Below are 17,528 nucleotides of genomic sequence, written 5' to 3' on the forward strand. Positions count from 1 at the left end.
GTCAGCCCAGTTGACCTGGTAAATGTCCAAAATTTGGGCTTTCGCCAGCCCCTATGAGGACCAACTTCGGGATTCTGCAGTAATGTATTCATGTCTATAAAGGGAACGCTGTATACACATTTCAAGTAAAGTAGAAATGTTCATATTTTCAAGCCGAAAACAATGGTAATAAGAATGAATATTATGTATACTGCTATCATATAGTATAATAGGTTTTATACATCATCAATAATAATCATGCCCATAATAATCATACCCTACCTTACTTTTGGAGCCTGTACTATTGCACTTGTCTTTTTTCAGCCACCTTGTTGGGCAATTTACTTGTCATGGCCAACAAGTACACTAACAACTGCCAATTTGTACAACTGCCATATTTGTACACTAACAACTGCCAATCTGGGGGGAGGGGTGGTGGTTGATACAGGCCCGACACTATGTGGAATGGAATAAGAAATTCCTTTTCCTATGCAATTTGTAAAAAAAAGCAATTCAGTTTTGAATTCCTTGAGAACCTCAATTATTTTAACAATTTTTGTGATGCAAAACCAACTTACTGTGATGAGAAATATAGATCAACAGAAAACTGATATTTTTGTGATTTGTCTTTGTTACTTTTGCTTATCAAACTAACTCTCTGTCTGTTACCTCATTGCAGCATACTGAAAGAACTCCTTTTGCGATTGATTGATAAATATGTTGGCACCAAGCATCCACAGCTCATGTTGAGGCGGTAAGATTTAAAATATAAAATTCATCATCTTTTCTCACACATATACATTGAGATTATGCAATATAAATACAGTCAGAAGCATATTTACAGAGAAGGAGGGGGGCTTAGCAAACTATAACCCAGAGCGGCAAGTACAGAAAGGGACACAGGCACCTATGTCTAGAGGGACTATGTGAGTGAGTGACCTGGAGAGCAGGTGTACAGGTAAGTGGGCAACCAAGGGAGTGACATAAAGAGTTTCCAAGCATGTGCGTGACAGAAAGTGTGGAAGCATGCATGTGTCTGAAAGAGTATGCAAGCATGTGAATGACCAAAAGAATGACCTAGCAAGCAAGGGTACAGGTCAGTGAATTGCAAAAGAGTGACCTAAAGAGTTTGAAAGCATGTGTGGGACCAAAACAGAGTGCAAACATGTGAATGTAAGGCATAGAGACTGAGCAACCAAAAGACGGCATAGACAGTGTGTAAGCATGTGACAAAGAATGACCTAGAGAGCAGAGGATCAGGTCAGTGGGTGGCCAAAAGATTAACCAAGAAAGTGTGCAAGCATGTGAGTGACCAAAAGAGTGACTTATAGTCAAAGGAGTATTTACTGGGGGATGGGGTAAGTAGGCTATAAACCAGGGTGGCAAATTTGAGGATTGAGTGGTTAGGAAAATTAGACTAGAATGGGAGAAAGGTGGCAAATTTTATGTAGCCAACAGGCGGCAAAACATAAATCTGCCTCTGAATACAGTCGAGTATACTTTTAACATTTGCAAGGATACAACATACAGTTTTGTAATCCTAATTTTTTGGCTCATTCACTTCCATATGTTTTTACCTCTGTTATCACCCTGCTTGAAACATTATACAGTGGTTATAACATACCAAAACCCACACTCTTAACAAAAAAATAATTAGGATATAACATACTGTGCAAACAAAAACCTGTAAAAAATTAAGCCAAACTGGCATTTGAGCAACATGTATCGTATGCCAGGGGATATCTTGATGGTTTCACAGAAAGCTGTAAAAATTTTTATAATGACAAAATTCAATTAAATCTGTTTGGAGCAATTACATTAATGACAGACAGACAGCACTGTAATGTTCCACAAAAAAGAGCCACCTGTTAGTAATAAATATAGCTATTTTAAAAGTAAACTTTTGGGTTATTTAAAAACATTTTATACCTGAAAACTGCATGGGAAAAATCATTTCTCAAATAATTTATTGAATGGTTTAGTTTTACTTTTAATTTCGGAACACTGGGTAGGTGGTGGAGATAAACGCGATTGTTGCGATCGGTAAAAACAGATATCCACATTTTTTTTAAAAGCTTCAGATCTTCTCCACCTATTGAGGAACTGCAAAAGCATGTTGATTGATGACAAGTAAAATTAATGAACATAAGGTGCTTTTTTTAATTTATTGTTTTTATGGCAGCAACATTGAATGAAAACCATTAGTGAATACTCAAATAATAACAGTTGAATCAATGAAATTAAGAAAAAATGTAATCGTATTCTATATTGGCCTATATCCTGTATGTACTGTACTCCAATAAGTTCGCAAAATTTCTCGGTAGATATCAACCAAAAGCTATATGATTCTATATTGAATTCAGTTATGAGCTATGCATGCTGATTCTGTCCAGGATAATCTCAATAATGCACTTTATGCATGTATAAAACTGCTATATAAGCTAATTCAAGGACTTTGCTTTTTCCGTACATATCGGCTGTAACATACACTTCTTAAATCATCAGGGTATATTATTATATAAGCAAACATGACTTATTTTGTCATATATATATCTTACCCATATTAAAGTCTGGTTTGTGTTACACAACTGTTATGTAGAACCAACTAATCACATAAAGAAAAGGGCATGTGTATATATGCATGCATGCAAAATACGTGAAACATATCTATTCTCACATTTTGATCCATCTGCATTCTATATTTAACTGCTTTTTGTTTTTTCAGAACTGAATCAGTTGTAGAAAAAATGCTTACCAACTGGATGGCTCTTTGTATGTATAACTATATAAAAGTGAGTAGACGAATTTCTTAATTGTTTTACATCGCAAAGTAGGAATAGTCCTATTGAATATTAAAATGCAGCTTTTGAATGTTTTGCTAAATCAATTTTTTGTTTTCATTTAGGACCAAGCTGGTCGTTCATTGTTCCTTCTGTTCAGTGCAATCAAACATCAAGTAGAAAAAGGTCCTGTTGATACAATGACACATGATGCCAGGTATTCACTATCTGAAGATCGCCTTCTCAAGGAACAAATGGATTTTTCAATAGTGGTAATTATAACTTTTCTTTCTGAATAATTTTTTTTAAAGAAATTCATGTGCAGTTTTGTTTAAAAATGTATATGATTGTATCATACCTACAATCAATGACATCAGAATTCCTAATTCTAGAATTTCTATATAATATTTCAATAATTTTATGCCAGAGTTCCTAATATAGATGCATATTTGAAGCATTTTTGTTGCTTTATTTTAAAAATATTTTAACTTTTATAAAATTGTTGTTAGCGTTACTAAAATATTTTTTGCTTAGTTTCAACCGGATCAGTCCGAAATCGTAAAATTTCATAAAAGCCCAAGATGTGATCATCTTGTAACCCATTGTGATCCCAGTAGATTTTTTGGCTAAAAAAAAACTGCTAAGAAAATAGAATATTAGTTTAATACAATCAACACTTACTCGAAAAAAAAAATATATAATTTCTGGAATAGCTACAATTAAACTAAAACCACTGCCTGATCAATAGCAACTAAAATTGAACAGCATCAGAGGCACTACAGGTCTGGTCAAAGAGATAAGTCTGCCGTTCTAAAGCACACCCTTACCAATTATATCCTAATAAAATTCATGGAAGATGTCTATCTGGCAAAGATTATTACTGTACCTTCCTGTAATATATAAAAACAATAGAAATTTCAAACACATCAACTGCTACAATGAGAGAGATGGTGTGATAAAGCCAAGTCAAACTTGGACACTGGCCTTGAAAAAGCAAAAGGCTCTATCTCTACAATCTGTGATCAACATCAGAATGAAGGGAGGAACCAATGAAACAACTTGGCTATTGTCAGACAATGGGAGCATTCCTGACACACTGTAAATGACCAATTCCAGTTAGTCAAGTCTACTCAGTGTCAAAAATAACAGCAGGTCTTGGAGAAATTGTGAGTCTACTCAAATTCACAACACACTTTGAGCCTGATAGACAATTATTACTGATCAGAAAAACTTAATCAGCTATTTACATTAGAGTCCTGTTACTCTGCATGCATATTCTATGACACAGTTTTCCTGTGCATTAATAACCTAACTGTATTATGACGAAATTTATAAAAGCGGACTTCTCGGTTTAATAAAATAGTAAGAGTCATGATAATATCTGCTCAGTATAATTGATTGTATACATTTTTTTCTAGCACTTTCAAGTGTGTTTTTTAATTGCTTTATAGTTAATTTAATTTTTTTTTATATTCAGACTATCCAGGTGATACATGAAGAACAAGATGAAAAAATGCAATGTAAAGTTTTAGACTGTGATACCATAAGCCAAGTCAAATCCAAAATTCTTGATTCCTTGTACAAAAATACACCCTTTTCTCTTAGACCTTCGATAGGAGATGTGGATTTAGGTAAGAAAACTTTGATTAACCGTTTTATTGACTCTTGGACTCAAATTATTTGAAGAGATTTACTCCAAGTTTTTAATGAGATTTTTTATGTGAATGACAATAAATGTAGTAAATTGATTAATTTTCCAATAAAGTTTCAATAAATTTGGTAGGAATTTCATAATAAATCAAACATGTTTAACCATGAAAAGAAGTTTAACCATCAGAAAAGAGAAACATTTTGCTACTTTTCAGCTTTGATTCCACAAAGCAACAAATCAATTTAAGAAACTATGTTAGTTAAAGAAATATATACAGCAGTGGGCCATCATCGAACACTAAACGCCAAGCAATATAATAGGTTTCTGAATATATAGGATTTGTCTGGCGTACACACCATATATATACACATAGGAGTACATAGGATTTTCTGAAGGGGTTTCATCTTTTTTTTTTCTTCGAAAGAGGGTGTATGTTTTTTATAATCTCAGCTCAGGAAGGGGGGGGGGTCTGCAGGAAATTTTTATTTGCATGGTCTTTTGAAAAAATATTAGTGTGCGTAGAAAAAAAATTCAGATTTTTCTCCTTGTTGTCAGAATGGCGCCATGGTCGAGGTGGTCATCTAATATTGGCAGATGAAGACTTGACCACAAAGACAGTGAATGGTTGGAAGAGGATCAACACCCTTAACCATTATGGTATCAAAGAATCTGCAGTTATGTGTCTGGTGTCTAGGAGAAAAGAGATGCTCAACAATATACGTAAGCACCAATAACATTGTATTTCACTTGAACAAATCAATTACAATTTAGTTTTATGATATAATAATAACTCATACTATATTAAATTCTATGTTTAATTTACCATTCTGACATACCAAGTTCGGGGAGTGGAAGTAAATTTCATGCATCATCTCTTGAAATAAAGGAAAACAAGAAAGAATTGATATTAGTAGTTTGTTCATGTTTATTGACATATTAATGATTAGCATTATTTTTTAGGTTCCAAAGCCAATGGTCCTTTCTTTTCTGGTCTGAGTCCTTCTGGGAATCACATTGATGATGGGCCTAATTTTCGATATTGGCACCTAGTCAAAAATTCAGAAGATCATCATGAATTTCATAAGGACCACAGTCACAAAGCTATTCCAGAAATATTTCTAACGAGGCTGCTATCGACTAAGGTAAAACTTATCCTAAATCAATTTATTTGCGTACCACACACACATTCCATACCTACTATCAAAAATCATAATGCCAAATCTCATTATCAGGTGGCTCCAGAGCCGTAACTAGGCTGGGGAAACTGGAGCAGTGTCCCAGGGTTCCGAGCCGAATAAGGGACCCAAAAATATTTACACACTTATCTATACATATATAATTGATTTTCTGAGTGTATGTTCTCTATACAAATCTGTAATTTTAGATTGATCATTACCAAATTTTGCATATATACCAAATGAGACCCAACTTGAACAATGGGCTACTTTAAAAGCCCATGATCAGTTTCCGAATGTTTATTCTAGTTAGAGTAGTTCCCTAGCAATGCGTTTCAGATGTGTATATGCCTTTATAATGGTTTGTCACTTCTTCAATGCTGCCAGTATATATGTATAATAGTTTATGCCTTTATAATAGTTTACCACATTTTCAATCCTCTGAGTAATGAGAGCTTTTTGAATAGAGGTCATAATCATCATCATCAGCATCACTTTGAGGGTCAGGCAAAGGATGATCCCCATAAAAATCAGTATTAAAATTGCCGATTTTACTGTAGAAATGCAGAAATTTAGTGGGGTTTTCTGCCACATTGATATTTTTAAAAATTGTATTGAATTCTAGATTTTTGAAATATTGAGTTTGCTTAGAGATACAAAGCCCACAAAATTAAATATGATGTGATTAGCCAGACCTACTTTTGAGTTGGATATTCATGTAATAACATTTATTTCAACTTTTTATTTATTTCTTCTCAAGCATGAAAATTAATGTCTCTGAATTGCATTTTAATATTCAACTGCATCAATCCCCCCCCCCCATATAGTTTAGGATGTTTTAAAATTAATTATGGGCCCATAAAGTACATCAAAGAAATTCCACAGCTTTAAGCATTTTTTGAAGCAGAAACAGGCAGATGGATAACTTGAAGTTCAAGGGGGAAATCAAAATACCTAGCACACCTTTTAAAAAAAGGAAAAAATATATATTCATTTTTACACTTCTTTAAATCTAGCTTTGTTTCTTTCATGGGTCATGCAGAAAGTTGATATATTCGTTAACTTAGACATGGTTTGTATAACCCTGAAAGAAAGAGGGAGATATTACGTGATCCAAAAAGCCTCATTGAAGAAAATTTGGGCAGTGCCGGGTATTATAGCTAGTTTGGCATAATAACAACCATTTTAAGAAGGGCCCCAAAAAGGCACACTATGACCCTGGGTGGGTCCATGTATTCGATGGCACTGTTTCCAATTAACAGTACGGTATTTATCTGGGTTTTTTTCCTTGTTACAAATTTGCAAGTTGTCACAATTTTTGAAGGGGGAAAAAATCTGCATGTTTTTTACTGATTCAGTACTCTCTTATATGTCTTCATCTGGAATCAAACCACACTTTTCGATTTCAAATTATTTTTACATTAGAATTTTCAATCAAACATACAGAAAATGAATACACAAGGTGGGCAAAAAGTCCATAGAAACGGAAAAATAAACGAAATAAAAAACGGTTTGCAGGGTTAGCATCACTGGAATTTTTTGAAGACCGGAAAAACTCAAAAACAGCCGATAGGGAGCGCTGACATTCACAAATCAAAGAAAAGATGGGCAAGTAATGAACAGAATGCCTCCAAATTGTTTATTACAGCAGTGTGTTCCACATGACCACCGCCACAGGAGATAACACATTGCAGGCGAGTTACAAACCCAGCAACGGCAGAGTGCAGCAGGTCCACATATATGGTTTACAACAGTGAACTGTTTGTGGATTAGTAGTGCAATTTCTTATAGCCATCTCAATTTGCATATTTCCACCGAAGTCACTCCTACCAGCGCTACCACCTATTGGCTATTTTTGAGGTTTCTTTCCCTGTCTTAAAAAAATTCCCATAACCTAGCGATGCTAACCCTGTAAACCATTTTTTATTTCGGTTATTTTTCCAGTTTTTATTCATTTTTAAAGTTTCTACTGACTTTGCCCACCTGTACTTTTTACTTTTTTTATATATCTAAACAGAATAATCATATACTTACCTATATATTTCTAGGGTACTATACAGAAGTTTGTAGATGATTTCCTGTCAACAATTTTGACTGCCAGTGACTCACTTCCACTAGCAGTGAAGTGGTTGTTTGATTTACTGGATGAAGCGGCTTTTAGACATGGGATTTCTGATCCTGAAGTGGTACATGCATGGAAAAGCAACAGGTAAAAATGACATAATTTGAATAATGTTATAGTTTTTGGTGATTGGAAGGAAAAATGGGTCTTTTTATCTTATCCACAGTTATTTCAATGCATTCAAGTAATTTGTGTTCTGTAAATCTTATTTCATGCAAATATTAACTACCCATTTTCTTTTATTGTCTAGTCTTCCTCTGCGTTTCTGGGTGAATTTGGTGAAAAATCCTGATTTTGTCTTTGATGTGGAGAAGACTATGATCGTGGACTCTTGCTTATCTGTGATTGCTCAAACATTTATGGACTCTTGCTCAACCTCTGAGCATAGGTTAGGAAAGGTAATCTACCTTCATATACTTTTTCAATTTAAATACAGTAGCAGGTACAGTACAGCAACAAGGTAGTTAAAGTCAGAGTGGTGTAAGTCAATTAATCCTCATTTTGAGAGAAATAGAATTGTTTACATAAAGTCCCATGTGTAAAATTTTGTGATTTCACTATATAATGGTGAATTATTCAAACTGAGAGGCTTAGTTCATTTTTTTCTTTCAATAGTTTCGCACTTCTAGACAGCATTTCTGGAATTAAGTCAGAATTATACAAGGATGATGTCACTCTCCGCTACCATACAAAAGTTTTTTAACAACTAGCTGTTGCGAAGATATATTTTGGAAAAAGAGAAAATTCAACTGCCCCTGCGGGGAATCGAACCCACGCCCTTTCACTTTCCGGGTGAACGCCCTAGACCACTAGACTACAGAGGCACTGAATCTCTCAATATTTCCTTTGAGTGTGCCGACTTATACAATAAGTCGCCACCTGGTGGCAGCGTCAGCAGTCGTGAGCTTGGCCCAAGTCTGGTCCGGCCGTCCATGTACAGTCCCTTTCAGTGTACACGAGCTCCAAGGAAAGATTGAGAGATTCGGTGCCTCTGTAGTCTAGTGGTCTAGGGCGTTCACCCGGAAAGTGAAAGAGCGTGGGTTTGATTCCCCGCAGGGGTAGTTGAATTTTCTCTCTTTCCAAAATATATCTTCGCAACAGCCAGTTGTTAAAAAACCTTCGTAAGTCAGAATTGTTGAAAATATGACTTACACCAGTCTGACTAACTCTCTCACATGATGAATTTCTCTATGTAATTACAAAGCACTCATATTTTTTGTTAATTTACTTGGCATTGAAATTACTTACTTGCAACATACATACAATACATTGCACTTACTAATAAGTTTTTTATGTAACAACAAATATTTTGATTGAATCAATCAAATACATGGAGGGGACACCACTATTTTGTATTTTGACATTTGCGAATAGTTTGCTAGCCTGTGCATATTCCCTAAATCATAGTTTCCCAACCTTTTTTGTCCCACACACACATCACCCCCTTCGTCAGAAATTTTTTTCTCCCATCGCCCCCCAATGCAATCTAACCCATAGGATTCTATGTTATACACGTAGCTTCTACCCCCCCCCCCCCCTGGAACTTTCCATCTCCCCCAAGGGGGGCGTTAAGGCCTACGTTGGGAATCACTGCTTCAAATGATAAAATTAAATGAACATAACCATTGTTCACCCTTGTGTGAATTTTTAAATTTAAATATAAATTCACCTCAAATTTAAATACATACACAAATTCAAATAGTAAGACATTCTAATACAGAGATGATTTTTTGGAAGGAAAATTCAGTTACCTATATCTTTTACATTTCATGAATAGCAGAGAATGGCATAATCTCTCTTAATAATCTTTCCCAAGAGATTCTGTCATTTTCAGAGAAAAAAAGTATCCCAATCTCTACTTTGTGCTTGACATTCAAGGAGATAGCTTAGGATTAATGTGGAATTCATGTGGAGCTTTATTGCCATTTTTGAATTTTATATACATTGTATTGGCATCATCATGTGTCCTGGTATTCATTGGTTGAAGGAAATACACTTTTGTATTATGTTATACTATATTTAGGCTGTAATGTGGGGAAGTGATTAATATCCCTAGATACTCATGAAATAGCTGGATGCTATATGAATCATTCTCTCAAAATTGGCCTAAATAGAGAGTCTACGCAAATAAGATTGTATTCCAACTAAAATTCTACAAACTGCTCTTAGTTCTCCTCTGGCGGCACCACTATATAAGAAAAAGAAACCTTCAAGAAAAATCTTGATGATTTTCATATTAGTTTCATAATGACATCACCAAATCATTACTATTACCAAACTTTCCATCAATTTGGCAAGATTTACAGAGAATTGCATTAATGATTATTTACAAGTAAAAATGACATAATATATGATAAATAATGACTATTTACGTAATTTTCCAAACAATACAGAACATGTTGCGATTATCAAGCATAAATATCAAGCAAGTTGAGCATTGAAACGGGTTAGATGCCTCGTCGGATTTACTGACATGGTTGAATTTAATTTTTTTTCACCATGAATCTTTAACAAACTTCATTTGCTGACTATATTTTGTTTATTAGCAGATAAGAAGTGTCCCTAAGAATTGTTTAGTTGCAATTTTTTTTTTTTTTTGATAACTTTTTTAAATTTTATTGTCGAATTTCATGAGAATGACCCATATATAAAAACTAATTCATATTCAGAAATAATTTTTTTGCTTCTTCTGGATTCCAGGACTCTCCATCTAATAAATTACTGTTTGCAAGAGACATACCTACATACAGGAAAATGGTAAATAGGTTTTATCAAGACGTAGCTAATTCACCAGCGGTGACAGAGCAAGAAATGTCTACAGCGTTGCAGAGGCTTTCTATGGTATGTAGAGAGTTTTCATCATGGCAAATACATATAATTTGTCTTTAGTGTCGCAAAAGAACTTTTTTTTTTGCTAAGCTCTTTAACATTGAAGTTTATAATATTGTTCAAATATTAAGGTGGAAAGATTTTGGTGTGTGTGTGTGTGCGTGCACGCGCGCGAGCGTGCACGTGTGACCATTGTAAATGAGGAAATAAACTAGGAGTTTCAAAATTCTTGAGTTCATTTACTTATTTATTAGTTGACCAAATAGTCTAAAATTTTTCCAATATTCCTAAAATGACTGCAAAAGACTGGTATGCTTCATTGTTTAAGTGCTTGAATATTAATTTAGTTTGCATTAATTTTTCAGGAGCATGCAGGAGAGATAGACTGTTTAAATGCCTTGAAAGAGCTTTACATATATGTTTCAAGATATAGAAAACAGGTAAATTTATTCAGCCCTATATAGAAAGACATTTCAGAACACGGGTGCACCAACTTCTCAGTCTGCAGGCCAGATTAGCCATAATTCTGCAGCTCACAGGCTAAAAACTTGTATATTGTGACCATATGGCATATTGTACAGGATATTCCCTTAATTTTTAATGTTCCAATTTTTTTTCATAAAATGCCCTGTTTTTCCCCAATTTTTAACAAGCCTTAGTTGAATTTTTGAAATTAAGAATTATGATATTATTTTCATGACTTATAAATTATATTATGATAATTATGACTCTCATAATTACTGTAATTATAGTCATATAAATATATTCATCACGTATTTGTCAAACATATACATTTTTTGGCAAAGTACATTTTGACTTGCAGTACCCTTCATTTTTTGTGATTGGTAATTTTTGAGAAATATTAGTGATAGTTGGCAACTTCATTTGCTTTTGACAACTTTTTCAGCTGTGATTGGGAATTATACTTGCCTTCGACAATTTCTTCAGTTGCAATTGGGAATTTTACATGCCTTTGACAATATTTTTTGCGATAAATGGCTTTATCTCACATGACTCTCAATTTCACGTATATTTGGTCCCGTAAATATGCTTGACCCAGGCATTAATTTTGCTGTGTGTATTGATAATTTTCTACCGGGACAATTTTTGCGGGCTGGATGGAACCTCTTGGTGGGCCACATTTGGCCTGAAGCCAAAGATTGTGCACCCTTGTTTCAGAAGGTTTGAATCAACATAAATCTTACACGTAAAGAATTAATGTTTACATGTATGCTGCATCAAATAATAAAAATATATATATTTTTTAATTTGGTCTTTCCCAGATCCTGGAATCCTTGGAAGCAGATCCTGCATGTCAACGGCTTCAACTTGCGAGGAAGCTAGAAACTGTGGCTTGTACAATAAACGGAGGTGAACTCAGATGAAAAGAAGGGAAATGAAAGAGCATGGAAATCAATGTGTCTTTTTTTCCCCCACTTCATAGTGATATGAAAAATCGTCAGTATTTGCTGTCTTCTGTCTACACATATAGTATATAACTTTCTCCTCTCTCTGTCTTGGTGTTGCATGCTGACCGATGTTGCATAGGTTGTTCGTTGCAACTGTGTTTTCCATCGTATTTCTAAGTGTGCTGCACCAAAACGGCAAATGAAATATATATATGTATGAAATATAAATCCTTCTGTGATCGGACATTTTTCATCCTTGGATTTTTGTGCCACTCGAAAGGGGAAAGTTGAAGACCTATAATTTTGTAAATATGAGTATCGAAAATGACAGATTACAGCAAAAAAAAAAAGAAAACAAAGGTTTAAACAAAATTGTAGCCTTGTACTATATTTATTACTATAACTGTATGAAGAGAGTCGGTTGTACAGATCTAGACATGTTATATTTATTGCAGAGGAGGAGCCTTCTTTTCATAAAGTGAATGTCAAAACCTGCATCTTAGCAGTTGTGTACATAAACCTACCCATTTTCACTGTAACTCCGCGCCACCTCCTCTGGCGATAATGCTATGCACATTTTACGCGCCTCTTTTTTTTATACATTATATTTTTCAATTTATACATATATTTCTCTCCCTTGAATGTTTGGTGTGGTCTTTTTTTTTTATAATTTGCATAAGCATTTTTATTTCGTAATTTAAAAATACGTGTTTGTAATTTCGCCTTGCATGTCAAATATACTGATGATACTTTCAAATGGAAGGTAAAGTCACATTAAGAAGCCAACTTCATGTTTCATGTGAAAAGCCATCAACAATTCCTAAAAAAAGATGTATGGAAATAATTATTATGTGCAATTTTCGACTAATCATAGTCATTTACCAAGAATAAAAATGACAAGTTTCATTAAAATATGCATGCCATATCACAATATAGAATACTAACGTATACAAATGGACTATGAAATTCTCAGTCAAAGTTTTATGCATGGCGTATGCACACACACACAAGCATGGTAACTTACGCATCTCCATTTGCATTGTGAAATGTTTTTGAAATCTATTACACGTTTTTGAAATGTTTAAATGTGGATGTCATTCTTGATAAATACTAATTGGTCATTTCATTGACTTGTTTTCACAAAATCCAAATGAAAACGTAATAAAAACAGGCTGAGAAAAAGAATTAACCTAAATAAATTAATCAACAGCCCTGTTTACATAAGAAATAAGAAAACTGGTATTTTTTACCTGTGGCGATAGGGAAAAATCTTATATAATTCTCCCTAGAAAAGTCACATCAAACCGCAAAATCCACCAAAAAAAAAAAAAAATGCCTCAATAGTTCTATCACCTTTTTTTCCCTCCAAGAGGAGAAAAAATAGCTATGTAGGTTCATATTCAACAAATGAAACACCATTCAACATCAATCTTGCACATAAGTTACATCACAAATCAGGGTTAACATAAATTTGATAAATACAGTTTGAAAACCAAAAATCATTTTCTTCAATGTCAACGAAAACTAAACGCATATTTCATTTCACCCCATATAAAACATTTGATGATATTCACAATCCATAAAAAATTAAAAATTGGTGTTTCTTTTACAAATACTATGTGCCATTATAATTTTGTCTTATGTCATTGACGCAATGTTTGTGTTATTATTATTAGTGTCTATAGTCTTATGTATGTCTTCAACGAATGTTTCATTTACATTTTATGATTTGAATTCAGTTGCATTAGTGATTCGTCAATAATTGTGATCTATTAATACTAATTCAAGAAAGTACTGAGTATATAATAAAATTTATATTCTTTAATTTGATAACCAAATCGATAGCCTTGATATTTTGCTCGAAATCAACCATAGTTACGAATTGTTTTTAAGTTACTGTTGAGATTCATTTAATTTCATATTATTCAATAGAAAAAGCATTTGTATGTCAAAGTAACGTGAATCAAATGGAAAATATTTCTGAGCAATGTATGAGCAGTGCTGGTATTATTTCGCTGAAGCTTATCATATTTTTAACTCAATTTCTAAGAGCTAAATTCGTCAGTTTTAATAAACGTAAAATATCCAATTGTGAGTAATTGGTATACATCATTACTATCATTTAGCTTTATCCTAATCTTAAATGGAAAGAAAAACCTTTCATGATTGTGATTGGGTTGAAAAATATGCTTAAAGGGCTCTTCGGCATTTAATAGCACTGCTACAAACTAGTTCTGAAATATTTTTGTCTTCAATACGGCAGCAAAATAATACTGGTCTCTTGTACAGTCTGAATGAGGGTTGAATAAAAAATGTTTGTGCAAATAAATGTGCTGTCCTCATCGTCATGTTGACAGTGTCGTGTATGATAGCCATCAGCGATGGCATAATTATCATGAGAAGCAATGTTTTTTCTGGTAAAAGGGCTGAAATATGCGTATTTATTGAAGCTACTTGTGTACTCTGTGCTAATTAAGATGACAGGGTTACTTTGAAGAGAACTTTTGGCAGAGGATTCTTGTGTGTGAGTGCGTGAGAGAGTTTATAATTTTTAATATAGAGCATTCGCTTTTTTAGTTGGATATATACATATATATATATAAAATAAAAAAAGAAGTTTACTTTAAAATCCATCAAGGCATAAATTTTGGGTGCTGTGTACATCCTTACACAAGTTACATCAAGATAAAAAATATTTTTATATTTTTGCCCACTCTTTCTATGTTTTAAAATTGTGGGTTCATACCAATAAAATTTTATGAAATGAATTCGTTGTCTGTGTTTTTTATGTACTTGCATCATTCACTCTCAGAGTTAAACCACCCATTGGATTCCTTCTTATATTATTTAGAATATGTTGGTAAGAGAAATTTTTGTTGGAATTCTGTTTATAGGGAAACAAATTTCATATTATGTAACAATATCATTGAAAATTTATTGCACTGCATGTCTTATAGGAAAAGACTGCAGTCTGCTGACATGTTTGGCATTATTAAAAAAGGAAAAATGTGTTTACTTTTAATATAGTCTCATCAAGTGAAATAATTCAAATACAGAAAGATCCTATGCAGTAATACCTAGACTTATGACATCTAGCTTCAGTGACATCTCGTCATAATCTAAGAATGGAAGTGTTTTCCCCACAACAGTAACATAGACATCGAAAAGACGAATAGAAAAGAACGAATACAGCAAATCAACACATTTACCTCCTGAGAAAGAAAGGGGCATTATTGTTGGAATAATTTACCTCTGCATAAGCATAGGCATACAGTTATGAATATTAGGTGGGCTCAAAAGTATTGGAAAATCTCAAACCATATATTTTTTAGGTATTTTATAGAGATAGCGGCAAATATATTAGGGAGGGGGAAAACTTTGGCCCATGGGTCAGATGCAAGTTTACGACTATGGGACTTGGACTATGGTCAGGGACGGTGGAACATATATGCTCATGTTGTTAAAGCAATACCAATATCATCATTCAAATATAGCTTATTCCCCCCACCCAGTTCCGGCGACGGGACATTTTTGTTGAATGTGTGATGTATGGTCCTTATACATATCCAAGTGAATGTTATGTTCATTACTCGAGCAATACCAAATATTTTTTACTTCTGGCGTCCCTGAATATGGTTGTTAGTCTGAAGGAATTGCTGATATAGGTCAGGTATGGCTGTAGTTCATCCTATGAACGAAATATTATTTTGACAACAAAAAAAAACAAGACAAATACAAAACATACAGTATTTGACCCAAATGAGTCATAAACAGCAAATCGTTATGGGATTCAAGGCAACATTATAGTTTTACCAATTATCAAATAAAATGAACTGTTTAGTATCTGTTATTTCAAATACACAATTTTTTACAACATTTTTAAACAAATTAAATGAAAGCTGTTGCTTATTAATATTAATACCAATACAGTAGAGTCTCATTTATCTGACATATAAATGAGACTCTACTGTATTGGTATTATTATTAATAAGCAGCAGCTTTCATTTAATCTGTTTAAAAATGTTGTAAAAAATTGTGTATTTGAAATAACAGATACTAAACAGTTCATTTTATTAGATAATTGGTAAAACTATAATGTTGCCTTGAATCCCATAACGATTTGCTGTTTATGACTCATTTGGGTCAAATACTGTATGTTTTGTATTTGTCTTGTTTTTTTGTTGTCAAAATAATATTTCGTTCATAGGATGAACTACAGCCATACCTGACCTACCTGACATAAATGGGCTAGCTGAATGTTAAGCAAAAATGTTGGATAATAAGGAGTTTTAAGAAAAAGCTATTAAAAACGTCAAACTATGTTATAACTTTACACATTAAGAACCCAATAATCATGTTTTACAACAAAGCGATAGAAAAAAAATGAACTTAGTTAAAGAATATTCTGAAGTTAAATACAGAACTTAAATAGTTCAGTCCGTTGATGATTTAAAGAAAAATTTATGATCATAGTCTACTTTTCAGATGAGTGTCGTTTCTTTGCTGCCAGGTCCAGTGCCGTCTTAACGCATGGACCCAACTGGGCACAGCCCGGGGGCCTCACAAAAGTGAGATCTGTTTGAAATTTTCTAGAATTTGCCAGGTAGGGCCTTATAAAAACTACTTGGCCCGGGGGCCCATGATGCTCTCAAGACGGCCATGGCTAGGTCTCGCCATTTTTGCAGCACCATTATGTCGATTCCTGTAGCTCCTTCTGGGTAAGGTGATCAATGTATTTAATTGCTATTTCTAGAACCTTAACTTCATCGTTATGTGAAATTCTGAGACTCAACAGTTGATACTTGTCTTTTTTCTTTTTGCGATGGGATGACAGATAATACGGAAGGTCGGATAAACGAGACTCTACTGTTTGTGTGTGTGTGTGTGTGTGTTATACTATACAATATTAACCATCTCTACCACTAAGTTGCGTAAAAGAAAAACTTTTCACGTTAAATGGGGAAAAAATGAGTGAAAAACAATTATGAAAGGATATTTTTTGATTATGAAATGGTTGAACGTTAAGTCACTCGTATGAATAAATCATCACTCAACTATTTGATCCACTGCTGAATGTGTCTCCTAGTATAGGGTATCACCATCAGTGCCGTCTTAAGGCATGACCCAGGGGCCTCAAGTGAAGAAGGGTTGAAGATCCGGTTGAAATTTTCGAGCATTTGTTTGGTAGGGCCTCAGAAAAATCAATTAGCCTGGGAGGCCCATGATACTCTTAAGACGGCCCTGATCATCATCTCTACCTGCAATTATCCTGATCGTTCAACAGTACTGGGTTTTACATATTGGCCTTTTGGAATACACTTTGGTGGCATGTTCATCCTTGTATTCAATAAACTTGTTTCAGTTGAGTCTCAGATTCTGCTTCATGCTTTCATCTGGCTGACATCATATATAGATGATCCTTTACTGTTATTTAACTGCTAATTTGGTCACCCGAAATATCATTCAGCAATAATACACATTAGTTCATTTTACTAGAAGCAAAATGTTTCTTATATTCATACAATTATCAAATAGACAATTTGTAAGTCACATCAATTCAATGTGTGGATACAACGCATACTC

At 33.8% G+C, this 17,528-nt stretch overlaps 1 protein-coding gene and 1 non-coding gene across 3 annotated transcripts in view; one reads left to right on the top strand and one right to left on the bottom strand.

Annotated features, from left to right (window-relative positions):
• LOC149078668 (plexin-B-like) overlaps window positions 1-13,263 on the top strand; it is a 242,442-nt gene extending 229,179 nt beyond the window's left edge. For both annotated transcript variants that reach the window (XM_089240809.1, XM_089240810.1), the window contains 11 exons: window positions 659-733; window positions 2,705-2,771; window positions 2,885-3,031; window positions 4,237-4,390; window positions 4,966-5,130; window positions 5,371-5,552; window positions 7,634-7,794; window positions 7,958-8,105; window positions 10,408-10,548; window positions 10,902-10,976; window positions 11,820-13,263. In XM_089240809.1, the coding sequence (XP_089096935.1) occupies window positions 659-733; window positions 2,705-2,771; window positions 2,885-3,031; window positions 4,237-4,390; window positions 4,966-5,130; window positions 5,371-5,552; window positions 7,634-7,794; window positions 7,958-8,105; window positions 10,408-10,548; window positions 10,902-10,976; window positions 11,820-11,921 (1,417 nt within the window). In that variant the 3' untranslated portion in view covers window positions 11,922-13,263. The remainder of the gene's footprint in view (window positions 1-658; window positions 734-2,704; window positions 2,772-2,884; window positions 3,032-4,236; window positions 4,391-4,965; window positions 5,131-5,370; window positions 5,553-7,633; window positions 7,795-7,957; window positions 8,106-10,407; window positions 10,549-10,901; window positions 10,977-11,819) is intronic.
• TRNAS-GGA (transfer RNA serine (anticodon GGA)) lies at window positions 8,458-8,531 on the bottom strand. The gene has a single exon. It is a non-coding gene; the product is annotated as a tRNA-Ser (tRNA).
• Window positions 13,264-17,528: the final 4,265 nt, after the last annotated feature.

The sequence above is a fragment of the Pholcus phalangioides genome, unplaced genomic scaffold (genome assembly GCF_987345545.1).
Source record: "Pholcus phalangioides strain wild (caught in Gottingen) unplaced genomic scaffold, Ppha-v1.0 ptg000013l_1, whole genome shotgun sequence".
Lineage (NCBI taxonomy): Eukaryota > Metazoa > Arthropoda > Arachnida > Araneae > Pholcidae > Pholcus > Pholcus phalangioides.